This window comes from Pyxicephalus adspersus, chromosome 9 (assembly GCF_032062135.1).
Source record: "Pyxicephalus adspersus chromosome 9, UCB_Pads_2.0, whole genome shotgun sequence".
In the NCBI taxonomy this organism is placed as follows: domain Eukaryota; kingdom Metazoa; phylum Chordata; class Amphibia; order Anura; family Pyxicephalidae; genus Pyxicephalus; species Pyxicephalus adspersus.
This window is the reverse complement of record NC_092866.1, coordinates 8,097,884-8,122,914: the sequence shown is the minus strand read 5'-3', so window position 1 is coordinate 8,122,914 and position 25,031 is coordinate 8,097,884. Positions and strand designations below refer to the sequence as shown.

Here is a 25,031-nt window from a genome sequence, read left to right as displayed (position 1 = left end):
GAGAATCAAATTCATCTCCTGTTCTTTGCCTTCAAATCCCTACACAGGTATTGTCCCACTTACATTTCTAACCTGATAGAAAAATACTCCCCTTGCCGCTCTCTCCGCTCCTCCAATGACCTACCAATGTCTTATAACCGCATCACACGCATGGCTTCAAAACTTTTCTAGAGCTGCCCTGACTCTCTGGAATGGTCTTCCTTTCCCACTGCTCTTGACCTTCTATGTAAACTAACCCTTAAAGCTGACATTGAATCAGCTTATATTTTGCTTTTCCCTTTCCCTTCTCCCCCTCACCAACATACTAATAAAAGTACAAGCTGCTGTGCTTTGCCTTCAGATCCCTCCACAGTTCTTGCCCCACTTACCTTTCTGACCTGATAGAAAAATCCCCCCCAGTGGCTTTCTCTGCTCCTCCAATGACCTACTAATGACTTCCTCACTCATAACCTCATCGCACGCATGGCTCCAAGACTTTTCTAGAGCAGCCCCGACTCTCTGGAATGGTCTTCCACGTCCTATTGGACTTGCTCCTACTTTCTGCGCAAGAGCACTCAAAACCCATTTTTTCAAACTTGTTTACCCATCTTCTGCTGTTTCCTAAACCCTCATTACTTACTACCCACCATTCCATATCCCCCCTCCTATTGTGCGATACTTCCCTCAACTCTTAGATTGTAAGCTCTTTGGGGCAGGGTCCTCTCCTCCTCTTGTGTCACTGTATGTACCTGTCATTTGCAACCCCTATTTAAAGTACAGTGCTGCATAATATGCTGGCGCTATATAAATCCTGTTTAATAATACCAATAATAATAGTAGCTGGAGTTCCATCTTAGCTCCTGTATATTAGTTTCTTCTTTAAGCTATTGCTAAAGAATATTTATTTAAGATTCTATCCCCGCTTGCGTTAACACTGGGATTTGGGTCAAAAAGGATGCTGGTTTGTTTTTCAAGCTGCTCCTGCAGGAATACAGCAAAGGAGCCGAGTTTAATTTATCCTCTAAATCTTTTTTTCATGTTACTTTGTTCATTTTAATTAAAAAAAAAAAAATACTCCTTTGATCTTTTAAAAGTGCGCAGATTAAAGAAATCCTCTTGTGATGGGCCTGTTTTACATGCAGAACAATGGAGTTCGTGACACAATGATTAGGTGTGGACTCGTCCAAGATTATTACATCCCTGTATTTAAGTGACGCCCACCTTTGGAACTATGACGCTCGCCCTAAGTGCCATTATTTGTGCGTGCAATTTGGGGTCTTGAAAGTAATGTGCCAATTGCCTCATGATCCATTAATGAGCCCATACAAATGCTGCCATTAAAGCCCCAGTTAACCGCAGCCCACCGCTAACTATTTGTGACATAGTTGCTATATGTTCTGTATATCCTAAATTATATTTAATTTCTCTCCTTTTTTTTTCTTGATGATTCTTTAATGTAGTAAATTCCATCACTAAAATCTCATAAGCTTAAACATGTTAGAGCCCATTCACATTACCCAAAGGTGGTTAATGCGCCCATTGGTGCAATGCAATGTAAATAATTGTGAATTGAACCCTAATACACCTGTTGAATGGAAAAGCACTGCAGAGTGGTAATGCACTAGAGTTGTGGTGCAAAAGGTTGTTTGAAATATACATGTGCCTTTTTTTGGCATAAATTAGGCAGCTTTAACACATTGCAATAATGTGAATGAAACCTTGGTGTAATGCAAGAGTTTTTTTTAATAAGGGGTCTGTAGCCTTCATTTAAAGAATACTTGGCTATCTTGCTTCGCTGAGACGTTTCTTGTTTAGGGTTGGCAATACTCTGTTGCCAAATTGTGCCCCTGCATTGTCACCCAGCCACAAATGCCTTGAGAAATGCCACGTAGCCACTGTATGTAGAGAAAATAATAAGAAAATATGGCTACTGACAGACTGCATGTAACAATGCCAGATAAAAGAAGCTGTAGTCACACTTTAAAGTTGTGTATCTCTGCTCCAATGTTATCTGTTAACAGGACATAATGTGGGATGCTCAGACAAAGTCAGTATTATTGCTGGGGTATGTATTTTGAGAAGATGTCAATCTGCAAGAACCTGAGGGCTACCTGCCCTCCTGCAATGAGAGCAGCAGATGACTTTTTAATAACTTTTTATCTAAACTTTATATCTAAAATATCACTATGTATAAAAATATAATATAAAAACAAGCAGCAACAGTATAATTTTGCAAATAAAACATATAATCTAGCAAACGCCGGGGAGATGGAGGTGACACAGATCTAAAGAATAAAGCGGAAGCAGGGGTATTCTTGCACTGAAGGTGTTCAGGAACAGCTTCCCTTCCAGCAAGGAGAACACTAAGCAGCATGATGACATTAACAAAGCTCAGTCTGGTGAGCTGAGCAGTCAGTCTGTATCTCAGGTGCTCCCACAGTGCAGATTTACAGCTATCAGGCTGTAGGCACGGTAAGTGCACAAATTTTTTTTTTTCCATAACAAAAAAGTAGATTTTGTGGGGTACAGCTCAGGCACATGAACATTTCTAGATGTTCCTTGTAACAAAAATCTTCACATTTAGAACTCTGGTCTACTTTAATACATACTTCATCACAGGTACATTTTGAGACCTAAAATGGTTTTTCGTCGCGGTTTCATGTCTGCGGTGGATGATAACACGGCGTTCTATTTTCGCCGTAATCCATGTCACCCGGCTGGAATGTCAGGCATCCCCTGGGAATGGAGCCTTGTTTTGTTCAGTCAAGCGATGTGGAATCAAACCCTTTACGCTGCTAAAGGTTACTCGGAGCCGTACGAAAACAATTAGCTGGCTCGCCACCAAGTTCTTGTCTTTCCGCTGTTCCCTTGTTTTATTTTCTTTTCCTGAAATCACGATGGCGAAACAGAGACCTCCACGAACAAAAAAAAAAAAAAAATCGTAGGGTCTGGGAATGTTTTCTTTATGATCGGAATCTTTTTACGAATTGTGCAGATAAGGGCTGTACAAACATCAAAAGCGGAATAGAAAAAACAAGAGATGTCGTGTAACTTTTTACCTATTTATACCTAAAATTAAAGTTTCAGACCTTTTAGTCTTCTTTATAACCCTGTATTAACACGTGGGATCATTTTCAACAGATTTTTACTTGAAAATGCCTCATCCACACTTTTAGTGGAAATGCTATTTTGCTCCTCCTATATTCTAGTGCTTTATGCTGGAAGAAGAGAGAGTCCTCCCAGACCTGAGGAAAGGAGGGGGCAGTCTGACCAGGTCTGTTATACGATACAATGCTCAGAAGAGTGTGGTGTGATGCCTTTACATTGTGTTTAGATATATCCCACGGCATCTATATAGGAATAGAATATTCCTATATAGAATACAAATTGTAGGCGGTTGGCAGCCCCTGTATCATGACCCAACTCAAAAACAGCTGGGTGGTTACTGAAAAGTGCCGGATGGTTAACTGAGCTAAAAGGGGCTGGGGAGAACACTGCTAATGGCTGATAGCACAACTGCTGCCCAGGTGCTTTACCAGTTGCAACTTTATGCAACACTTGCAAAAAAAAAAAAGCCACCGTGCATGACAACTTGCCTGCTTGTTTGCTAGAAAAACATCTGTGAGAGTTCAATGTCCGCTGAAGGAAAGTTCAGTGGTCTAATGTGGCATAAGCCAACCACTGCACGTTCTTAATAATGCACCATCCCTACCGTGAAGCATAGTGGCGGCCTTGAAGGCTTCCAGGTAAAAGGGAACAAGATAAAAGGAAATCCTAAAGCAAATGCTTAATACAGTCTGCAAGACACCTGAGCTTAGGGAAATGATTAAATCAATGTACTTAAATTCACATTTACTTTCAGCGCTAAAAGTCCTTGCCCAAAATGCCCCTTCCCCAGTCTCAGTGCCAAGAAATGATTGCACTGGTTCTAAAAATATCAACAATGTCAGAGCTATTCTTCATGAAATATCAGTTTTATGCTTTTAAAAATAATTCCTGTAGGCTGGGAGAGAGTATAGAAACCCCACATACAGATATGACCTGAGGTTACACGCTGCTGATGAGGGATACAAAACAGACTACACACGGCCTTGTGACTTGTCGTCCTCCCACAGTCACAACCAGCTCAGGAATCTGCAGGGGGACACAGCTAAACAATATACAATTACAGTGCGTAGCATGTTACAAATACTTGCTGAAAATACAACAAAAACATTTAACTTTTGGTTAAAGCAATACAGACCCTTAAAGAGGACCTGTAAATAACTAAATGCTTCTTATGACACAAGATCAGCTAAATGTATATAATTATATTAAAGAGCTATGGCAGGATTGTAAAAAGACATCATTCTAATGTGGAATTGCTCCCTCGCTAGTGAAGCCTGCAACATAACTAGTGGTAACATCCATATTTATTTAATGCATAAGCAGGCTTTGCTTCCTGCTGATCCTTTTCCTGTATGAGGACAATAGATTCTCAGCAGTCTGTAATGATGGCAAACACCCACAATGCACCTAGAAGCTAGAGGCCAGGATATCTATGCTTGTGGCAAAAAATTGACATAATTTGATATGTGTGCTTATTTGTCAATAAATGAGAGAAGGACAAAGGCAGGGTATTTAAATGCAGCAGTGTATTAATAATCCGTATGGATATAGCATGTACAATGTTTCAATCCACAATAGTACATGTATTAATTATGCATAAAATGTTTCCACTTGATATTCAGTGTAGTAAAGTGTGGATGCTGGACATTGATTCCTAGGTGCACATAAGCTAAATGGGAAAGGCAAGTAGATATTAAATCCCGACGCGTTTCGCTCTATATGGCTTCCTCATGGGACTTGTAGACATCAAATTGCACTTAAAAAATAATACTGTACTCTCATCAGGATATGCAGCAACCTACCGCTTAGAGGAGAGGAATTGGTGTTATTCATAACATTCTGCTTTTTGTCTTAGATAAGTTTAAACCAAGCAGGTACCAAATCACGCAAAAAGAAGGCGAATGCAAAAGATTAGTGCAAGTGCACTACAGATGCTGAAGCCTTTCATTTTGTGATTTGCTGCAAAGCTACAAGGTTGTAGTATGATCTCTGAGGGAGAAACTGAGCAAATGCTTCCTTTTGCCTGCAACAAACCGATGATATAGTCTAGCCAGAAACGTCCAAGGAGCATAAGGTCCATTTTATTAATAGGAGAAGGAGCTTTTATTGTAGTATATCAGAGATTCTAAACCAGGGTTCATCCAGAGGTTTCTAGGGGTTCCCCGAGCAATGAGCAATTTGTTCCTCTCAGATCAGTCTAATTGACCCCAATGATCTTTTTGGCTGTGATCTGTAAGGGTGACATTCTTCCCAATGGCCAACAATGTGGGAGGCATTCTTCTTACTGACCAACATACTAATATACTGTGACCTGTGGTTATAGTAATTATAGTCAGGGTTCCCTGAAGACCTGAAAGTTATTTCAAGCCCCCCCCCCATGTCAAAAAGATTGAGAAAAGTTGCACTATATTATTGTTAAATATTGTGACATGTTGGGTATATATTTAGGCAGCCTTTTACCGAATTACTGAAAGACCCATTTTAAAAAATTGCAGCATGGCCGGATCATTTACCACTCAACGTACCTGACATCAGCCCACCTACGGTTGCCGTTTTCCCTATAATTCATTCTGGGTTGGAAAGACTTAGGCTCAGCCTTTCCACACTTCCTATTTTCATCTGCTACAGAACAAAGGTCTTGTGGAATAAAAAAAATCACAAGTTCCCTGGTTGTAATCCAAGTTTTATGATGGTTTATGGAAACAGGAAGGACAATATCCTGCATGAAAATCTGCAATCTTTGTGAATCTACTTTTACTACATTCACTATTGTCTGGTATGATGACCAGGTAAATCTGCAGCCCTCTGGCGGGGAGAAAATTTTCATCTCTGCAGATGGAAGGATATGGAATGTGCTAGAATGTGTAGTTCCTTAAGAATGGGAAGATCAAAGGTCACTGTGCACCAACTGCCCATAAACTCTAAGCCAGTGTTTCTCAACTTTTTTAACATGGGGGAAGCCCTTAAAATAACTTTCAGGCCTTTAGGGAACCCCTGCTACGATTACTATATCCACAGCTCACAGTACATTAATGTGGTGGTCATTAGGAGAATACCTCTTACATTGCTCACCAATGTTACAAATGGCAAAAATTATCATTATCAATTCAATTGACCTGAAAGGCACAAATTGCTCAAGGAACCCCTAAGCAACCTCTGGAGGAATCCTGGTTGAAACACTGCTTTAAGCTCAAATCATTCAATTAAACCTTATTGCATCTCCCCTTCTATTGTGTGATACTTCTCCCACCTCCTAGATTGTAAGCTCTTCAGGGCAGGGTCCTCTCCTCCTCCTGTGTCACTGTCCGCATCTGTTCTGTCATTTGCAACCCCTATTCAAATTATAAAATGTTGGCGCTATATAAATCCTGGTATTAATAATATTAATAACAGGATTTATATATTATAATAATAATATTTGTAATAATGGTTTACCATCATGCATTGTTGCTTCTATAAGAAAATCCTATTTTTGCAAATCAATTGTTGATTGTGTTGTCACAATCCAATGTGGACCTAACCTGAGCAAATATAGAGGCTGCCATTGCTGAACTCATTCTTACTGCTAATTTACTGTGCTGCAATGAAAATATCAGAGTGCCTCCTTACCCCTGTAGCATGTAGAGAATGTCCTCCATTGATGGTGCTTGTGAAGTGACCTCTAACATCAGTGGTAAGTATTGCATGCCCATTACATACTTCTGATATTGTGCATGGTTGGCTCAGTGGTTAGCACAGGGTCCCAGGTTCCAGTCTCAGCCTGGACACTAGCTGCATGGAGTTTTGCATGGGTTTCCTCCGGGCACTCCAGTTTCCTCCCACATCCCAAAATTAATTATCTTTCCTTCAAAATTGGTCTTAGACTGTGTTAATGACATATGATTATGGTAGGGGTATTAGATTGTGAGCCCCTTAGAAATACTAGAAATATTGTACAGCTCTGCGTAATATGTCAGCGCTATATAAATACTAGTTAATATTAACAATACTTGTGGCAGTGGAATGTAAATGTTAGTGATCCCTTTGGATCACAGTAAATCTGCAACTATGGAAAGGGAGGGTGGGTTAGGTTAGAGAATAAGAGAAAGTTTTGTTAAAATGCACTTATGTTTTAACTCTCCACAAAATGCTGCAGGCAGGGCATGCTGAGAGTTTTGTCCAACAAAAATTCCCTGGCAAAGTCACAGGTCCAGGTTAATTTTCTAAAAAATGGAGCCTAACATGCCAAGAGTTCTGGTCAACAACCTATAAAGGTTGAAGGGGCCAAAATTTAAGGAACATTTAGAAATGTACAAAACTTTCCTAATCTCTGCACACAAAGTTCCTACAGCAAATCAATGGTCTGAAATATAACTAAAACTTTCCATTTATAGTGGTCACATAATTCACTTTACACTTTACACTTTAGGGTGCAATGGCAGTTACAAGGCAGTGACGACCTTGCAGACGTCACAGCTTTGACTGACTGGTGCTCTTGAAATTACATGGATGCACTGAAAAAAATGAACTAAAATATTTGGGCTTACTAACACTGTAAAGCTCTACAACCCCCTGGAACGCCACAGATCCCTGGGAATGATGGGATAAGATGTGGACATCCCAGTGCATGCTGGGATTTGTATTGCCACAGCAGCTGGAGCGCTACAGGCCAGCTAAGCCCGCTCTCAATGACCCCAGGCTAACAATTCTGCAGCAGCAGCAGAAATACATTCCGGCGGTCCTCTTCGTCATACGTATTATGCATCAGCCAGCTGTTCCCTCTTAAAGTTTGCGGTGCGGGCTGCATGGTTAAAAGATGTGAAATGACACGGTAAATTCCTGTCTTACACACACAAATATATCATTATTACTATCTATTGACAGATCACCATTCTGTTTTAGGCAAAAGCTTGTTTTGATGTTCCTAACCAAGTCATCAGCCACTCTGGGGAAAAAAAAAAGTTTATATGAAAGCAAAGCATAAAATCAATAAACAATAAACAATGTGACTAAAAGCATGAGAATCCTAATAGTCTTAGTGTAAACAGGGTTATGTAAGAGAGGCACCGATGGTCCTGTGACGCCATCTGCTGGATTGAAGATAATTCTACATTTCATATTAGGTCACAACACAGATTTGTGGTTTTCCTGTAGTTAACTGCTAAATTTGAGACGTTAGACTTTTTTAGTTGGAAAGGATCTTTCATGACTGAAAGATGCATGAATGAGAGATGTACATACAGCGTCGTTCTGCTCTATGTAGAGGAAAGGGGGGAGAATGAGCAAGCGGTACCCAGCTGCGCTCTCTCCCCTTCACTTGTATTACAGTCATTCATGGATCCATACTGTTGTACAGGCGCTGTACAGATTCTCATTCAATTCCAGCCCTGAAGTGATAATCACACGAGAATCATCTGACCTGTATATTTAGCCTAAGACTGAAGAAAGCAGATAAACATAGGAGAACCTGGGTGATCCAGAAACCCTGGAATAGATCGAGTCCAGGAATGAAAATATTTTCCAATAGCAAATTAATTTTAGGAAATCCATTCCATGTTTCCTATATCCCCCAAGTTCTCCCATGATAGTCTACCTTCACCAGTCTTAGGGAGCTTTATTAAATCAGGCCCAAGATCTCAAATTTAGCAGTTGATAACTACAGGAAAAAAAACACAAATCTGTGTCATGAGGATGCACAATAGTGTTCTGATTGGCTACAGGTGAGGTGTTTTATGTTAAAGCCAAATAAAATTAAAGCGAACATATTTGGTACACCTCTTTATATATCATATTATATACAGTGTTCTCCCCAGACCCTTTTAGCCGGGCGCACCACCCGGAAATTGTAGGCAGCCACCCGGCTGTTTTTGGGTGATTACTGATGAGTTAGGTCACAATACAGGGGCTGCCATCTGCCTACAATTTTTTCCCACCCAGCTTAAAAAAATTTCTGGGTTTAGCACTGATATATATATATATATATATATATATATATAGTATTTCTATTCTTTTACAAAATCTGCAAGCACTAAAAACTCTATATTGTGCTCCTTACTCTGATATGAAAACACTGAAATGGACATGAAAAGTTCTTAACTGCTATCCTAAGGGTTTCTTTAAAAACAATTATTTGTTAAAAAAAAATGAGAAGCGATGAAAGCTAACCATGTAGGTTCTCCCAGTGGAAGCCCCATAGAGAATGAATAGGGTGCTAGTGAGTACTAGTATTGCTCACTGTACAAGCTGTCAAATGTGCGATTCTTTAAGAATCAGCACTGCAATGCAAATGACTGAGCGGGACGCAGCGCAGGGTTGTTCCAACCTGAAGCAGGTCTGCACCTGCCCAACGTCTTGTTGGTGGTCCAGTAACATTAAAGGACATTCTACTTTTTCTTCTCGCAGTAGTGACATTGTTCCATGGCTGAATTGCACCCACACATGGACATATGAGCACCATTTAGCCCTGGAGTACCGTCAGCCTGGTCTGGAAGGGTATGCACATGACAGGCTGGGCTCACAGGAAATGTACAGCATGGCACAAGTGTCATTCTGCACAAACAGGACTTCCAGCATTGAAGCGTAAAATAAGTAGAACTTCAACTTACAAAAAAAAAAAGAAACTTTTACAATGCAGTGCATTGACTGCCATCAATAAGTTGAAGATCTGGAAATGCCTATTCTATTTGTTTCTGCAGATCAGGGATTCCCCATCTCTCTCCAGTCACATCCTCTTGAAAACACCAATTATGAGTTTCTTCGATCCCTCTGGATCTCCTCTGGTGTTATTCCTGCTCTGGGCTCCAGGGTCTGCACACCTGCTGTGCTTATTATGAAAGTTTCCCACTATCCCTGATGGATTTTAATAGGGAGAGCTAAAATATACAGTGGGCAGAAACACCCTAAACTCCCAGGAGGACAATAAGGGAATATGACAAATCCACTGTTGGAGCATCCAGTACATTTAATAAGCTCAGGGATGACTCAGCCCAGCAGTCCTCCCATAATAAAAATTCACTTTTGAGCAAGCTAACATTTTAAAGCATTATTAGATCCTTGTTAAAAAGGCAAACATGGCTGGTTTACTGTGCTTTTTGTTTGCCAAGTCGGTCATAATACTAATAATATTATTCTATGATAGATCTCTTTTTCCCTTGCCTTTGCTGGGTGGCTATGATGCCTTGCTGAGTCCAATGGAGCCCCTCTATAGCCACTTGTGTGCAGTGTTCAACTCAGAAATTATTTTAGGCTGATTGGGAGGAAATTGTAGATGGGTGGCAGCCCATGTATTGTGACCTGACTCCTTAGTAATCACCCAAAAACAGCTGGGTGGTTACTGAAAAGTGCCAGGTGGTGCGCCCAGCTAAAATGGGCTGGGGAGAGCACTGGTGTGTGCTCCCACCCAGGGACTACAGACTGATATCTGGAGAGGCCAGGAGAAGCACATGCATAGCAGCTAAACATTAGCATTATGCTAATGCTGCACATGCAACTGGAGCAAAACTATAGAATGAATGCTCATGGGCAGTAGAACACGTGCTCCGTACATGGAGAAGGGAAGTGTTCATGCGACGTTCAGTCTTGCCAAAAGTTCAGCAAAGTTTTTCCAAAAGGAGAAAACCAGCAGGATCTCAATGGCATAAACCATTCTATAATATCTCAAAAACATTTTGGGATTATTTATTTTCTTCTGGAGGGTTTTGCTACCTAATCTCTTACGTTTTAAACTATTTTTGGATGCTTGAAAGGCCTAATCCTAACATTGTATAAAACTAACTTTAATGTTGATACAATATCACGTATCATATCATGGAACAGTGTTTGCCGTATTACATTGTCGTCATACAGCTAAGAGCGCGCAGCTCTCCAGGGTTTCCCATGGGAAGCAGACAATGTCTCAGTCCTGGGTTCATGCTGTGTTACAGTGTTGGCAGAGCTGGCTGCATTCCTGAAATAACAGCTGCTGCGATAGATGTCATGAGATAGCGGCATGGAAAGTTTTGAAAGTAAAATCATTTTCATGGGGAACATACTGTAAAAACACAGACAGGAGTGAAAGGCAATGAACTCTTAAAATTGACAGAGATCCTATCACCCGCAGCAGACAGAAGGAGCCGTCAGATCGAGTTAACAAGCACATCGGCAGGTAGTGGAGCCAAGACAATAAATACGAGGACGTAATGATTGAATAACGCTGCTGTTGCTGGAAGAACAAAGGGACTACTAGATGAACATTTTTTTTCCTCCTAAAGTGCTCCCCCAGTTGGCAGGTCTGTGAATGTGCACTGGATCACACACTTCAAAGGGCCTGAATTATTAAAGCTCTCCAAGGCTGGAGAAGATACACTTTCATCAGTGAAACTGGGTGATCTAGCAAACATGGAATGGATCTGGTCCAGGATTCAAATCATTTGCTTGCTATCATTTGCTCTGAGAGCTTTAATAAATCAGGCCCAATGTTTTCAAGGCTGCTCAAGCAATGCTGGCCTCTGACCTGCATTGCTTTTTCTAGCCATGTACTAGCCAACATAGCTTGGTGTACTAAAGCCCACAACACACTTACTGTAAAAGTTGCACCGGCAGCAGAACAAGGGTCGTTGAATTATGGTTTACACCTACTTTAAACTATTATTTTTATTATTATTATCAAGTATTTATATAGCTCACAATCTAATGTCCCTCAGTCATATGTCTTTAATACGGTCTAAGATCAATTTGGGGGAAGCTAATGAACCTAATTGCATGTTTTTAAAATATGGGAAGAAACCAGAATACCCAGAGGAAACCCCATGTGGATAGTGCCCTGGACGAGATTTGAACCTGGGACACAGTGCTGTAAAGGCCAGATATATATTCTTTATCACACGTTTTTATAATTCTGCAATTGTACAACTGTTAATCAAAGTGACATCAAATGTGGAATAATGTGGGTAAAATACAAAAGGTTAGGTTGTGTCCAGTAAAAAGATACAAAATATATTAATCACTGCATTGCAAGAGTTCTGGTCTTGAATTATAACTCTCACTCCAGCACATGGGACAATACATATTATGTGTAGTGAGATTGTCATTCTTGTACAAGGTAACATTCTGAGCAAACTTTTGCAAATTGTGTGCGATCCAAAAGCTTTTTGGATGTAGTTTTTTTTATTAAACATGAATTTTTTTTTGCCATAACAAGTAGGCTAAATAAGCCCCTAAATGATAGCAGTGACAGGTTCTAGGGAGTGTATAACACCTCCAATGTAGTTTCTGCATTTGTTAAGACATTTTGAGAACAAACCATGCTCGTCCAGTGACTTCCCTGGCCACTGTTTTTCAAAGAATGACAGCTGTGAACCAGAAGTGCTCAGAGTTGAGGGCTTCTGAAATTATTTTTGTCAGCAAAGATCAGTAAACAGAAGCTTGCTCCTTTCCCATCACTTTCCATCCTGACCCCCATCATGTTTGCTAGAGCAACGTGTGTGTGTGCGTGTCTATATATATATATATATATATATATATAATTATTGTACAGGACAGGATGATGGGGATAAAGCATGGGGTCTTTAAACCAGGGTGTATGCTGGGAAAAGAATCCAGGAATACTGGGTGGGCCTTCCCATTCCATTCTGGTACTCCCAGTGATTTGACTACAAGCAGACTGCAGGTCTGCCATATGTAGCACAGGTGTGCTGTCAGGCAACAAGAGTGGAAAGTTGTGTTGCTTTAGTATGAAAAGCTTTTGCTGATTTGATTTACTTTATGGACTGCAGAGTCGTTGATAAAGACTTTAATAAAAAAGGACTGTTCTGTACACACACACGGCGATATAATACACAGTGATGAAAACAACAATTCTAAGGGGACAGGTATTAGAAAGCTGGAATAAATTATAGTTGGTAGTAGACGTTGACACATTGTTAGGGTTTACTAGATACCCAAGGCACTAGTAACCAAATTTGTTTCATGTACTAGTAACCAAATTTGCACTAGTAAACAAATGTGTTTCATGCTTGTCCACTTTTTGACCACCTGTAGCCAGGTGGTCAAAAAGTGGACAAACCTGAAACAAATTTGGTGTTCAGAGTGCTTGACCACACTGAAAAAAAATATCTGTAGAGAACACTGCAACTGTGCTCATATGTTGTCACTTTGTCACATGTATCCCTGGTGTAACCCAGCATGGTATATGGCTGTCACAATCACAAAGCTGGTCCAAAGCAATGTTGTGCAGCTGGCACTGACGGAAGCAACTGGTAATGATAGACAATGACCCAGTTAGGCTTTACATTTTCTTCCAGTTGCATTTCCTAGCATGCTATTCTAGAGAACCTACCTCGTGTGCTCTTGCTCCAGGGCAACTCAGACATCAGTTCAAGGTAGTTCCTAGTTAAGGCATACTCCGGCATTGATTGTGGCATCTTCTTCAGCCTGGGGAATAAAATAACACATGGGTGTATAATACACTGGTGTGGTGTTCAGCATTTCATCCATGGAATGTCCTGATAGTGTCCTACCTTTTCATTTCCTTCATGCAGACTTTTAGTGCTTGCTCTGGCATGCTGCATGATTTCACCTTCTTTTCTAGCATTAGAATGTCATCAGAATCATCATCATCATCATCAGCGTTTTCCAGGGAAAAGCCTTTACCAGAGATCCCACCCAGCTTCTTCAGGGGACGAATGGCTACCACCTAAACAAATTGAAGGAAACTTTTAAAATATTTCCATAAATTGAGCCTGCTGCATTATTTTTTTTCTTTAAAGTGTATCTGTTTGACCAGGTTAATTTCTTGGGCCCCCTTCCCTCTAAGCCAATAACATGGAAAAAGCAAGATGACCGTTGTGGATGGAAAAACCAAGAACCTCTCAGGATATAAGCACTGTCTGCCATCAAACAAAAAAAAATCACATTTAATGGCAGGATTGATAATGGACAGGGGTTTCGAAACAGAGCTGTCTCAAAGTTCAGAAAACCTTATAACCGTTCAAAAGCACACATAAAGGGTTTTAGCTTAACCACATGGGCTGTATATCCCTTATGGAAAATTCTTACATTTCAGCTATAATTAGGTAAGATTTTTAACCTTTCATAACAAACGCTTTACAGAGCCCACGGCCATGTCACTAAATGTCCCTCAGAAGGAGTCACAATCTGATGTCCTTACCATAGTTAAATGTCATTACCACCATCTAAGGGCAATTATTGTGGTGAAGTTAATTATTCAACTTGTATGTTTTTGGGGCGTTGGAGAAAACCAGAGTGCCCAAAGGAAACCCATGCAAACATTTGAAGAAATTCTATGCAATTCGTATCCTAGCAAAACACTGAACCTGGGACACTATTGCTGCAAAGGAGTGCAAGTGTGAAAAGAGGGCAGGGGTGAAAACAAAAGTCATATTGTATCTTTGGTATATTTTTCTGTTTCGGTTGTGCCTAAACAATGTTTATTAAGCACAGTGTCAGATGTGTTTTGACAACAACGGCAGACATATTTTGACAGCAATAGCAGAAACAGCTAAAGCTGATCTATTTACAAAGCAACTCCTGCTGTCACTTTTGACAGGTATAAACTACTGTCTCATATTTACACAGCTGAGGAATAAAGTGGAAATTTGTGGAACAAAAAGTCACCAGTAGGAAGAGGTTTTTGGGTGAAGAGATATTCAAAGTCTCTATTGCCAAAAACCCTTTTACCAACTTCTAATGACTTTTCTTTCTCTGTTTACAATGTGCCATGGAGTGTTGAGCCAGGTTAGATACTGAAAACAATGTATCTCCTGCACATTACACATCAGTGCACACCCCAATGGCTAAAGAAGTTCACTGTGCACCAAGTTGGCAGCAGAGATGAGGGCTGCGAGGGATGAAGTAGTATTGGGATCCTGGAACTGTCAAACCCAGAGGGCACAGAAAAGGACAAAGGTGTGTACTAGAAGAGGCATGTATGCTGTGCAAATTTGTTGACTGTGGAAATTGTTTTCCCCTTCAGTGTTTATTCCCCTGTTAATGAAAGTTGCAAATGAGAAGAGTTTACTGTAGTCAAAGCAGAAAGTGGTTATCCACTTGTTATTAAATGCTCTACATTACTTTGGGGTGCATCATAAGAATAGGTCACTCTCACATACCCTTTTGTCATCATCTATTTTGGGGTTCCTTGTTTTGTTGAGCAGTTTTAGACCTTGAATCTGTCTCAACAACAGTGGGATGGTCACCTTGAATCTCTCTTCTAACCCAACAGCATCGAGAATCTGCCAAGAGAAAAAAATATAGGAAGAGCGGGGGTTAGAGTTCTGTTATTTCAACACATAAGATATAGAAATAATTAAATTGTCAGGTGTGTCAGAAGCACATTAGCATTATTATTATTATTATTATTAATAATAATAAAAATAATAATAAACAGTATTTATATAGCGCCAACACATTATGCAGTGCTGTATAATAAACAGGGGTTGCAAATGATAGACATATGCAGAGTGACACAAGAGGAGGAGGAGAGGACCCTTTCCAGAAGAGCTTACAATCTATTGAATATACACACATTTAAAGTGCCTAATGAAGATGATCCCTATGCTGATGATAACTTCCTTACTTCTTTACCCCCTCTTCTACCCGGCTTCTTTCTTATGATGATGTCCTTCTGGGGTCCATATCATTACCTGTGTAATGTCAGCAAGCTGGTTCAGGTGGGGACCGACCAAATTAGGAACATCTTTAGAGCTGGCTTAGCATCCCCCTGCATCTGGATGCATACATCTTTCTTTACAAATAATATGCAGTATGGGTCAGAGGAGGGTGGGTTATGAAAAAGGTTTGTCCCCAGAGATCAGCTTTAAGAATATTGGGTCAACTATGTATAAAGTGACTTGACCCAAATATATAAACTATTTTAGGTGATGGGGGCTGATCCACCTACAGATTTTTACTGATGTCTAGGATCAGGAGAAAGGCAAAGTTTACCTGATATACCTTTCTTTTCTAGTCTAGGATGGTAGGAGGGGAGGTTTATTAATCTGCTGAAATCTAGAGCCTCCCTTAGGACATGGCTGGCACAAACAATCTGGAAGCAGGCAGCCTGGTTTACAATCATATGACTAATATGTCAACATACAAACTTAGACTACTTCAGCTTTATAAGTATTTTTCTGTACAAAGCTATAGACTGCCTAGGAGCAGGTGGAAGAATAAGTTATTTTACTTGGCTGGAGTTCAGCGTCATAGCTAAACTCTAAGCCAGTGATTGTAAACCTTTTCAGTGAAGGTACCTGCACTAACTTCACAGGTCACCCCACATCTATTCATAAGGCGGAATATAGGCTCTGCTATCCTCTCCATACTTTCTCACCACTCCTCTGCAACTTCTCATTTGCCCTATTGTTCCATGGCTCCAGTTCCTTTTCTTTCACCTCTGCAGCACACATTTTCTCCATGCACATAGTTCCCTGTCTGTTTTCTGCAGAACAACTCCTCTCCAGCTCTGTGGTTCCCCAGCTGCCCTGTCCTGCTCTTTGGCTATTTTCTACCAGAAAGTAGGACAGGCTACATCTGGTGGCCACGAAAGTGACCAACTAATTCTTTTTCCCTTCTCTTGTGCTACACTGCAAAATCAGGGAGGGAGAAATGTGAAATGTCAGTAGCAATCGGTGGCTTCTTGTATGCAACACTGTGGACCCTAAGGACAACACTGCCTGCAAATTTTGGGTTACCCTCCTGGCTGGTGCAAAGTACCCCAGGGGGTCTATGAGCCCTGGGTTAGAAAACACTGCTCCAGGCAGATATAAAAAACACAAATAATGCAGATGTATAATCAGCACATCATTAACCACCTGAGCGTTACACTGATTTCTAGATTTCTGTTCCAAAAGCGTCACAGGTTTTCATGAAATTTTTTTTTTTAAATTGTAGACCTGTAACTTACAGAAATATGTCCGAATAGGGTTCTAGTAGATATCATGAATATAAAAAATGTTTGAAACACACAATCATGTAAAAAAAAAACAAAAAAAAAAACTTTTAATAAAATTAAAGGAAAAACACAAAAATCAGCTTAAACAAGAACACATAAATAAATGAAAAATACTGAAAATGCGATAATTCGGTATAATGTATAGTAATATATTTTTCTAAAACACCTCCCTAGTGTCCGTCACAAACCTATAGACAAAACCACATAAATATATTTTCTATTATTTTGTATTGGATTGGATACAGGACTTTGTATTAAATCCAATACAAAAAATTTGAATTTTCCGCTACGACCCTCATCGACGGGCGCACGCACGCGCATCACCAGGAATCGCCGAGGGACGCGTACGCAAATGCCGGGTATTCTAATTCTTTCCAAACTTCCATGCAAAAAGTGTTACATTTTTTGCATGGAAATTTATTTTGGATTGTAGGCTCTAATTCACCGAATTACCGCATAACTCACCAAAATATGTCCAAAATTTTATAAATTTAATAATTAAATTTTTTTTATAAAACATAAAAAAAACATAAAAAAAAAAAAATCTTTAAAAAAAACTAAAAAAAGTTAAAAAAAAAAAAAAGTGTAAAATGTAATGTACAGTAGCTTATATAATATATATGTAATACAATTATATATATATTATATAAGGATTTCTTTGTATTGAACTCAGTACAGCTTTTTTGTATTGAGTTCAATACAAAGGAACTCAATGCAAAATTTTGAATTTGCCGCCCCGCCTCCCTCCCGCGCCGACGCACGCAGCGACGTCACCGGGAAACCCCGGTGATCGTCTCTGCACTCGCCGGCTGGACACCGAAGAGGACAGACGTGTCCGGAGGAGCGGAGGGAGAAGGTGAGTATTTTTTTTTTTTTTTTTGTCCAGCGATCGACGCTGGACAGGCACAGTGACAGGCACAGGGATAGGGACAGGGAGAGGAGGGAGAGGAAGCCGGCTGGCTTAGAAAAGAAAGCCAGCTGGCTTTCTCCTCTAAGCCGGCCGGCTTTTTCTTTTAAGGAGAGGGACACCCAACGCTGGAGGACGACGCTGGAACATGGACCCGACGCTGGAACATGGACCCGACGCTGGATTAGCACAGCGGGACCAGGTAAGTGGGGATTTTAGTGTAGGCGAAAAAATACGGGCTTAACCAAAAGAGCAAAAATATTTAGTGCGAGAAATTACGGGCTTAGCGGTTAGGGGGTTAAATGTATTTTTAAAGCATGCTACGTATCCAACAGTTATTATCATCCTTTTACAATATACTAAACAACGGAGCTCTGAGAGGGGGTGAAGAAGCAGAACAAGATGTACTGAAGAGCAAAGAGCATGTTGATAAGAGAAGAGCGCAAAGTGATAAGGATCATTCTGCGTTTTTTTTGTTTTTTTTTTATTGTACAGTCACAGGCTGGGGTAGGAAAAAGCCTGTCAGTGTTACCTAACTGCAGCGGAGAAAAATCAGGTCTCCTGGACTGTCAGACCGAGTTGTGCTTTCGTAGAGCTGTGGGAATCCCATAACTAGATAGACCAAATACAAAATCCTTCAGCGGGTAAAACAGCTCTAATATACATATTTTATCTGTGTATTTAGCAGATTGCCTGGAGTTTAACTTTAAGATAGGACACTAGTTTCTGAACCAGTTCTTGTTATATAATTGTTGCAAATATTTTCTTTAGGTTCTTACCTGAAGCTTCTCCTCATTGGTGGTGCGGATAATCGATGTCAGGATGTCCGGCAAAAGCTCTCTAGGAAGGTTATCTAACAACCTTTTTAGTTTGGCAACTGCAGGCACTGAATTATCCAACATATTCACCAGCTTAAAAAAAAAAAACAAAAAAAAAACAATTTAGTTATGGCATGCTCATACGTCAGCTAGATAGCACAGAAAATAATAATCTTGCACTTTACAGGGTCTATAGTCATGCCACCAATAGATCTCGAAATCTTGTGTCCCCTCCAATTTAGGGGAAAGCCATTTGGCCTACCAATATGTCTTTGGAATGTGGGAGGAAACCCATGCAAACAAGGGGAGAACATATGAACTCCATGCAGATATCCTGTGCAAAATTCAAACCTGTGCCAAAGTGCAAGCCAGTGTACAGTCTACTTTAACTTTTAATGACGCACATAGCAACAACAAGAAGTCTTTTCTTATTGGAGAAATAATTTAAAGCAGCAGTCGCCAACCGGTGGTCCGCGGCTCTGGCCGGTGCTCTCCCCCAAGCAGGGTCAGGGGAAGGACCCCGCTGTGTGGACGAAATGGGCGGGCTGTGTCCCTGGACATAACCCGCCCACTCTCCCATTGCAGGCTCATTTCTGCGATAGGAGGGTGGGCGGACCTATGTCATTATGACATCACTATGGAGTTTCTCCCCCTTTGATTGACACCTGGCTCCCCGCGCACGCACCGTCAGGAGCTGGTGATTTTAGTGGTCTGTGCAACTAAAAAGACTGGCGACCACTGATTTCAAGTGTATGTTGGGGCAGTTTAAAAAATCTGTACATCTCTATAACGCTCACACATTTCTCTGTGTTATTTCTCTTTAAAAAAAACTATACAGAAATATCTGTTAATTGGCCAGAATCCGGTGTCTAACTTCCTGTTTGAGCTGACAGTGCACAGAAATCCACACTATTATCCTGCCAAGATCTCTTCTGGTGGACTACAGAACTTTCCTTCCCTCCTTATTTCAATAACATAAGGATGAAGTGTTTGAAACCTCACTATTAGTAATGCTGAAATCAGCAAATCCAGCACAGTGACTTGGAAAGGGTTATAAATAAAGATGGGAGTTCCAGTGTTCGTATAAATTCCTTTTTTAAAAGGCAAAACATAGGAACTGATGACCTACCTGCACAGCGTATTTATAGAACTGTTCGGACAGATCACCCAAAGCCTCTTTAAACTCGTCTTTACTGCTTAATTCCTCCAAGCGATCGAGTTGCTCCACCTCAGCGATTGGATAGGGTCGAGCTTTCACGATCTCTGTGATCTGAAATCGGCACAGCCCGGTGACCAATAGGGTGTAGTGTGGTTTGGGCCAGTTACTGCCAACGACTTGCACAGCTATTGCCGCTGTTCCGATCCTGAAAAGAAGTGAAAATGAAGTGAAATGTTTAGATTTTTGGTATCCAGAAATAGGAAGATTCTTCATCAGGAAATAAATTATAAAGTTTACATTTTAGGGGAGAGCAAAGCAAAAGGTTTATTAATGGTTTCTGGTGTGGAAACGTAGCTGCAGTGGCTGCGTTGTCGCAAGGTTGCCAAGAAGTACAAATCATTTTGCAGGCACTGCAGTAATATATTCAACCATATATTCAGCTTCCTGCATGGCCAGCTTGAATAAACTGTTGTTTCTGAACAGAATCCACTTTCTAGCACCCTTGGAGCATCAATCTATTCTGTATAAATCCTCCTTATCCTCTCCAACTGTTTTTAAATTGGCCACCTTTCACCCAAATCAAATGCTTTGCATTATCGATTGCAAGATACTTGCAAACAACGACTGCCTCTGGCTGTGCCAATATAAATATTTGTAAAGAAGCGATAATTAAACTCACAAGGCACAGAGATGAGGAAGCTGCAGCAAGCAGTGCCCTCCACATGATAACACGTATGTCAATGCACAAATGCTGCCCTGAACATCAAATTAAAGGATACCCGAGGCTTAAACCTAACCACATTTATGTAACCAGGGCTGGGTTTAGGGCAAACTAGGGCATTGGGAAAACCTAATAAACAAAAAGTGTAGAATAACCAATCAGTTCTAATCTCTGGGAAAGGAAGCAAAGGAAAGACTCTTAATTGGCCCTTTCCAGACTTACAATAAATTGCAGCTTTGCATTAAATACTAAATCAGGTTGAAAAAAGACAAAGTTCATCAAGTTCAACCACTAGGGAAATAAACATATCCCAGATATAAAACCCTATGGACATAGTTGGTCCAGAGGAAGGAAAAAAAAAATCCTAGTACAATTTGCTTCAACAAGGGAAAAAAATTCCAGTCGGATGTTCCCTGAATCAACAGTCTCTGTTATTTTTACTTTAAATCCTTAATCCCCAGTTATATTCTGTGCTTCTAAAAATCATCCAGCTTTTTCTTAAAGCAAACTATAGTAGTTGCTGAAACCAATTCCTGCGGGAGCCCATTAAACATTTTCACAGCCCTTACAGTGAAGAATCCCTTCCTTATCAGGAGAATAAACTTCTAAAGTGAATGATCAGGAAGAGAGTTTATGGACTGTTTATATATTTATACAGGGTGATCATATCTCCCCTTATACGTCTCTTCTCAAAGGAGAATAGTTTCAGTTCAGCTAATCTCTCCTCCTAGCTGAGCTCCTTCATTCCTTTTATTAGTTTAGTTGCCCTTCTCTGCACTCTCTCTATTCCACAATGTCCTTTTTGTGAACTGGTGCTTTGGGGTACGATTTGCATTTCTTGGCCCATTGCTGCAGTTTTGTGCAGCCAACTGTGTGTTTTTTGACTGCAAATTTAAAAAGGGGCCTAAAAGCAGAACTACTGTCTTATAGTATTAAAGTTCCGCTTTACAAATTTGCAAACATGCAGGATTTTTATTGCAGGCGACGTCTCTTCTGCAATAAAACACTTACCTACCCCCCACCTCCTAGATTGTAAGCTCTTCAGGGCAGGTTCCTCCCCTCCTCCTCTATCGCTGTCTGTCATTTGCAACCCCTATTTAATGTACAGCGCTGCATAATATGTTGGCGCTATATAAATCCTGTGTATTAATAATAATATCTTACATTATCCTGATCCCAAAATCAGAAGCACAGAAAAGGAGATGGAACTGGACAGCTGAATGTTCTCAAAACCTTACTTACCTGATCGCAAATTTATTTTATTGCAGAAGGGACATTGCCTGCATTACAGAACCTGCCTGGTTGCAATCTTTGATATGTTAGGATTTAGTTGGACTTTAACTATAGAACTATAAAAAAATTAGCTTAGGCCAGTGGTCTGCAAGAAAATTTTGGTGGTCCACAGAAAAATTTGGACAATATTTGAAATTTTTACGTTTTATTAATAGTAAAACAAAAATAATATTCTCATAAATTCTTATATTCTGAATGACAATTTTCGCCTTTATATTGCACTAAATTCAGGAACTGTACTAGAGACGGAAAAACAAGGCAGGCGCAGCGTGACGTCAGTGTAGTCTTAGGTTGTATGAGAGAACCGTTACCGAGCCGTACGCTTCAGTATTGTTTCCACCATTACAACAGTCACCCCGCTAATACTGATTCTCATCCCATTGTTTTATTTTGTTTATTTCTCAGATGTTCTTTTAGGTAAGTATGACCTTAGCTGTGTATTTTCTTTATCTGTTATATTTATTGGCATCAAATAGTTTGACTTTGATAACTATCATTTCTTGTTTGGTCTTAGATTCATATGAAATAAACTCATAATGAGTGAGAAAAAGCAAATTAATATTTTGCATTTCTTTAGTAATACCAAAGATAATACAACTAATGATAATAGTAACAATAGTAATACTTCACCTAACCATGAGCTGATCAATGAATCAGAACCTCCACAGTCCTTGTCAGCAACATTAGGAAGATCATTATTTTACAAATGTATTTATTTTTAAAAAAAATGTCATATTAATGGTCAGCGGGATTTAAAATTATGAATTAATTGGTCTGTGAGGTCCGAAAGGTTAGCGACCGCTGCCTTAGCCCGTGTCCATTTCTAGGGCCCATTTAGAGGTTTGTATTGTAGGAATGCATGAAGCATTTACTAATGCACATCATAGATTTCAATGCGTTGTTAGAATTGTTATAGAATAACAATCTTATATTGGTTTTACATAACTCATCTGACCTGCAATACCAGTCACATGACATACCGTGAGAGATATCCGTACATCTGTATGTTATGTCAGGGAAGACAAACAACAGTACAAAGGCTGGGGAAGATAGAGAGAGCGGGAGGTGGGGAGCAGCCAATCACAGGAGAGGATGGATCGGGTATATACTGCTGCCCAGGAATCCACTGATCACCTATTACCTATTTACATTGTCACTAGAACAGGAAGTGATTGGAACACAGAAGATTATAGAGTAGGCAAAGGTTAACCCCTGGGCCTCCATTGGTAAATCTCTGTGTGAAATTGCTAGTTGCTGATCTGTCTAAGGTGGGAACGGCTCTCGGCCCCCAGTGGCCCAGGTGCGCACGGCTCTCGGTCCCCAGTGGCCCAGGTGCGCATGGCTCTCGGCCCCCAGTGGCCCAGGTGCGCTCGCCTCTCGGCCCCCAGTGGCCCAGGTGCGCACGCCTCTCGGCCCCCCCGGTGGCCAGGTGCGCACGCTTCTCGGCCCCCCCGGTGGCCCAGGTAGAAAGGCTTCCAGGCCCACCCGGTGGACATGCCTCCTGGCAGCCTCAGTGGCCAGGTGCGGACCCTTCCCGTCCCCCTCGGTGGCCCAGGTGGAAACGCTTCCCGACCCCTGAGGTGAGAACACGTCTCGGCCCCAGGTAGCCAGATACGCACGCCTCTCGGACCCCGCGGTGGCCCAGGTAGAAACACCTCCCGGCCCCCGGTGGCCCAGGTGGAAACGCCTCTCAGCCCCCCATGGCCCAGGTGGAAACGCCTCCCGGCCCCCCATGGTCTAGGTGGAACCGCCTCCCAGCCCCCCGTGCAGTGCTCAACCCAGGAATTTTTTTGAGCCGGGTGGGAAGAAATTGTAGGCGGGTGGCAGCCCCTGTATTGTGACCCAACTCTTCAGTAGCCACATAAAAACAGCCGGGTGGTTACCGGAAAGTGCCGGGCGGTGCACCCAGCTAAAAGGGGCTGGGGAGTACACTGCAGTGGGCCAAGTGGAAACGCCTCTCAGGGGTGGGGGGAGCCAGTGGAGACAGGGTAGCAGGCTGGGATTTGGAGGTAGCCAGAGGGGATGGGGCAGCTGGCCAGGGATGGGGGAGGGAGCCAGAAAGAGAGGGCCCCTATGATTCTGAGCAGACCCTTTGCTCAGAGGGACCCCAGGCCCTTGCACAGGAAGGCTTGCATCTTTTTTGGGGCCCCTGAGGGACCAGGTACGTTCACAGGGGCCCCAGAATGAACAGGCAGTTTGTCAGGTGCCCCAGAGGAGGGCAGGCACTTGTAGAGGGGGGCGGGGCAAGCAATCTACAAGGGCCCCTATAGAGAGCATGCACTGTCAGGGGCTCCTGGGGGGCGTGTCAGACTCTCCAAGTGAGGCCCAGGTAGGAGTGGCGAGCCCCCAGAGTTCCCTGTACACTGACCTGTGCAGGGCGGGCAGCTCCTCGCTGTCAGAGGCTGGGTCGCTGGTGTTGGGGGTGACCCCAATGATGGTGCTCTTCAGTGAGGTTCCCCTCAGCAGACGGTTCCGCACCAGCTCCATGTTCCCGGGGGTGTCCACACTGCACCTCATGCTGGAGCCCGGCAGCAGTACCCCGTCATGGGTCAGCAGCAGAGGCAGGCGCCGGGGGATTTGGATAGAGCCGCTGGAAGCCATGGTGACCGACCGAGCACTGACAGTCCCGGGGCAAAGAGCAGCCGGACTACAACTACGGGGAGCGGCAGGAGGCAAAACACCGCGGAACTCGCACCGGCGCACGAGTGCTCTGCTGCCACCTAGTGTCCATTTATGGGTATTACAAAAACAGCATTTCCCATACAGAACCGGGGAGAAGAATAATCTCCAACCCCTATAGACCAAATACAGCATCCACTTAAAAAAGAGCAAAGAAACTCTATAATGTAATGTGTCCCCACAATCATATGCCTCAAATTACATCCAATATATCAAAATTTATAGGCACCAATTGAAACAAAAAACTTATCTTTTATGAAGATTGTTAAAATTGAATAAAATCAACCGTGGCAAATTCTAACCTATCACCACTACACAAAAGTTCATGACAATCTTCCTATTTAAAACACACACACATATTGCAAATGACCTCACAACCATAGTTCAACACGTTTCACAGATTTTAGCATCCGCTTCTTAAAGAATCATATATCATGAGA

General features: G+C 41.5%; 1 protein-coding gene across 1 annotated transcript in view; it reads right to left on the bottom strand.

Annotated features, from left to right (window-relative positions):
- LONP2 (lon peptidase 2, peroxisomal) overlaps window positions 1-24,564 on the bottom strand; it is a 78,715-nt gene extending 54,151 nt beyond the window's left edge. The window contains exons 1-6 of the mRNA XM_072422464.1: window positions 24,281-24,564; window positions 19,869-20,103; window positions 18,701-18,832; window positions 15,174-15,296; window positions 13,563-13,738; window positions 13,382-13,476 (exon numbers count right to left, since the gene is read on the bottom strand). Of these exons, the coding sequence (XP_072278565.1) occupies window positions 13,382-13,476; window positions 13,563-13,738; window positions 15,174-15,296; window positions 18,701-18,832; window positions 19,869-20,103; window positions 24,281-24,513 (994 nt within the window). The 5' untranslated portion in view covers window positions 24,514-24,564. The remainder of the gene's footprint in view (window positions 1-13,381; window positions 13,477-13,562; window positions 13,739-15,173; window positions 15,297-18,700; window positions 18,833-19,868; window positions 20,104-24,280) is intronic.
- Window positions 24,565-25,031: the final 467 nt, after the last annotated feature.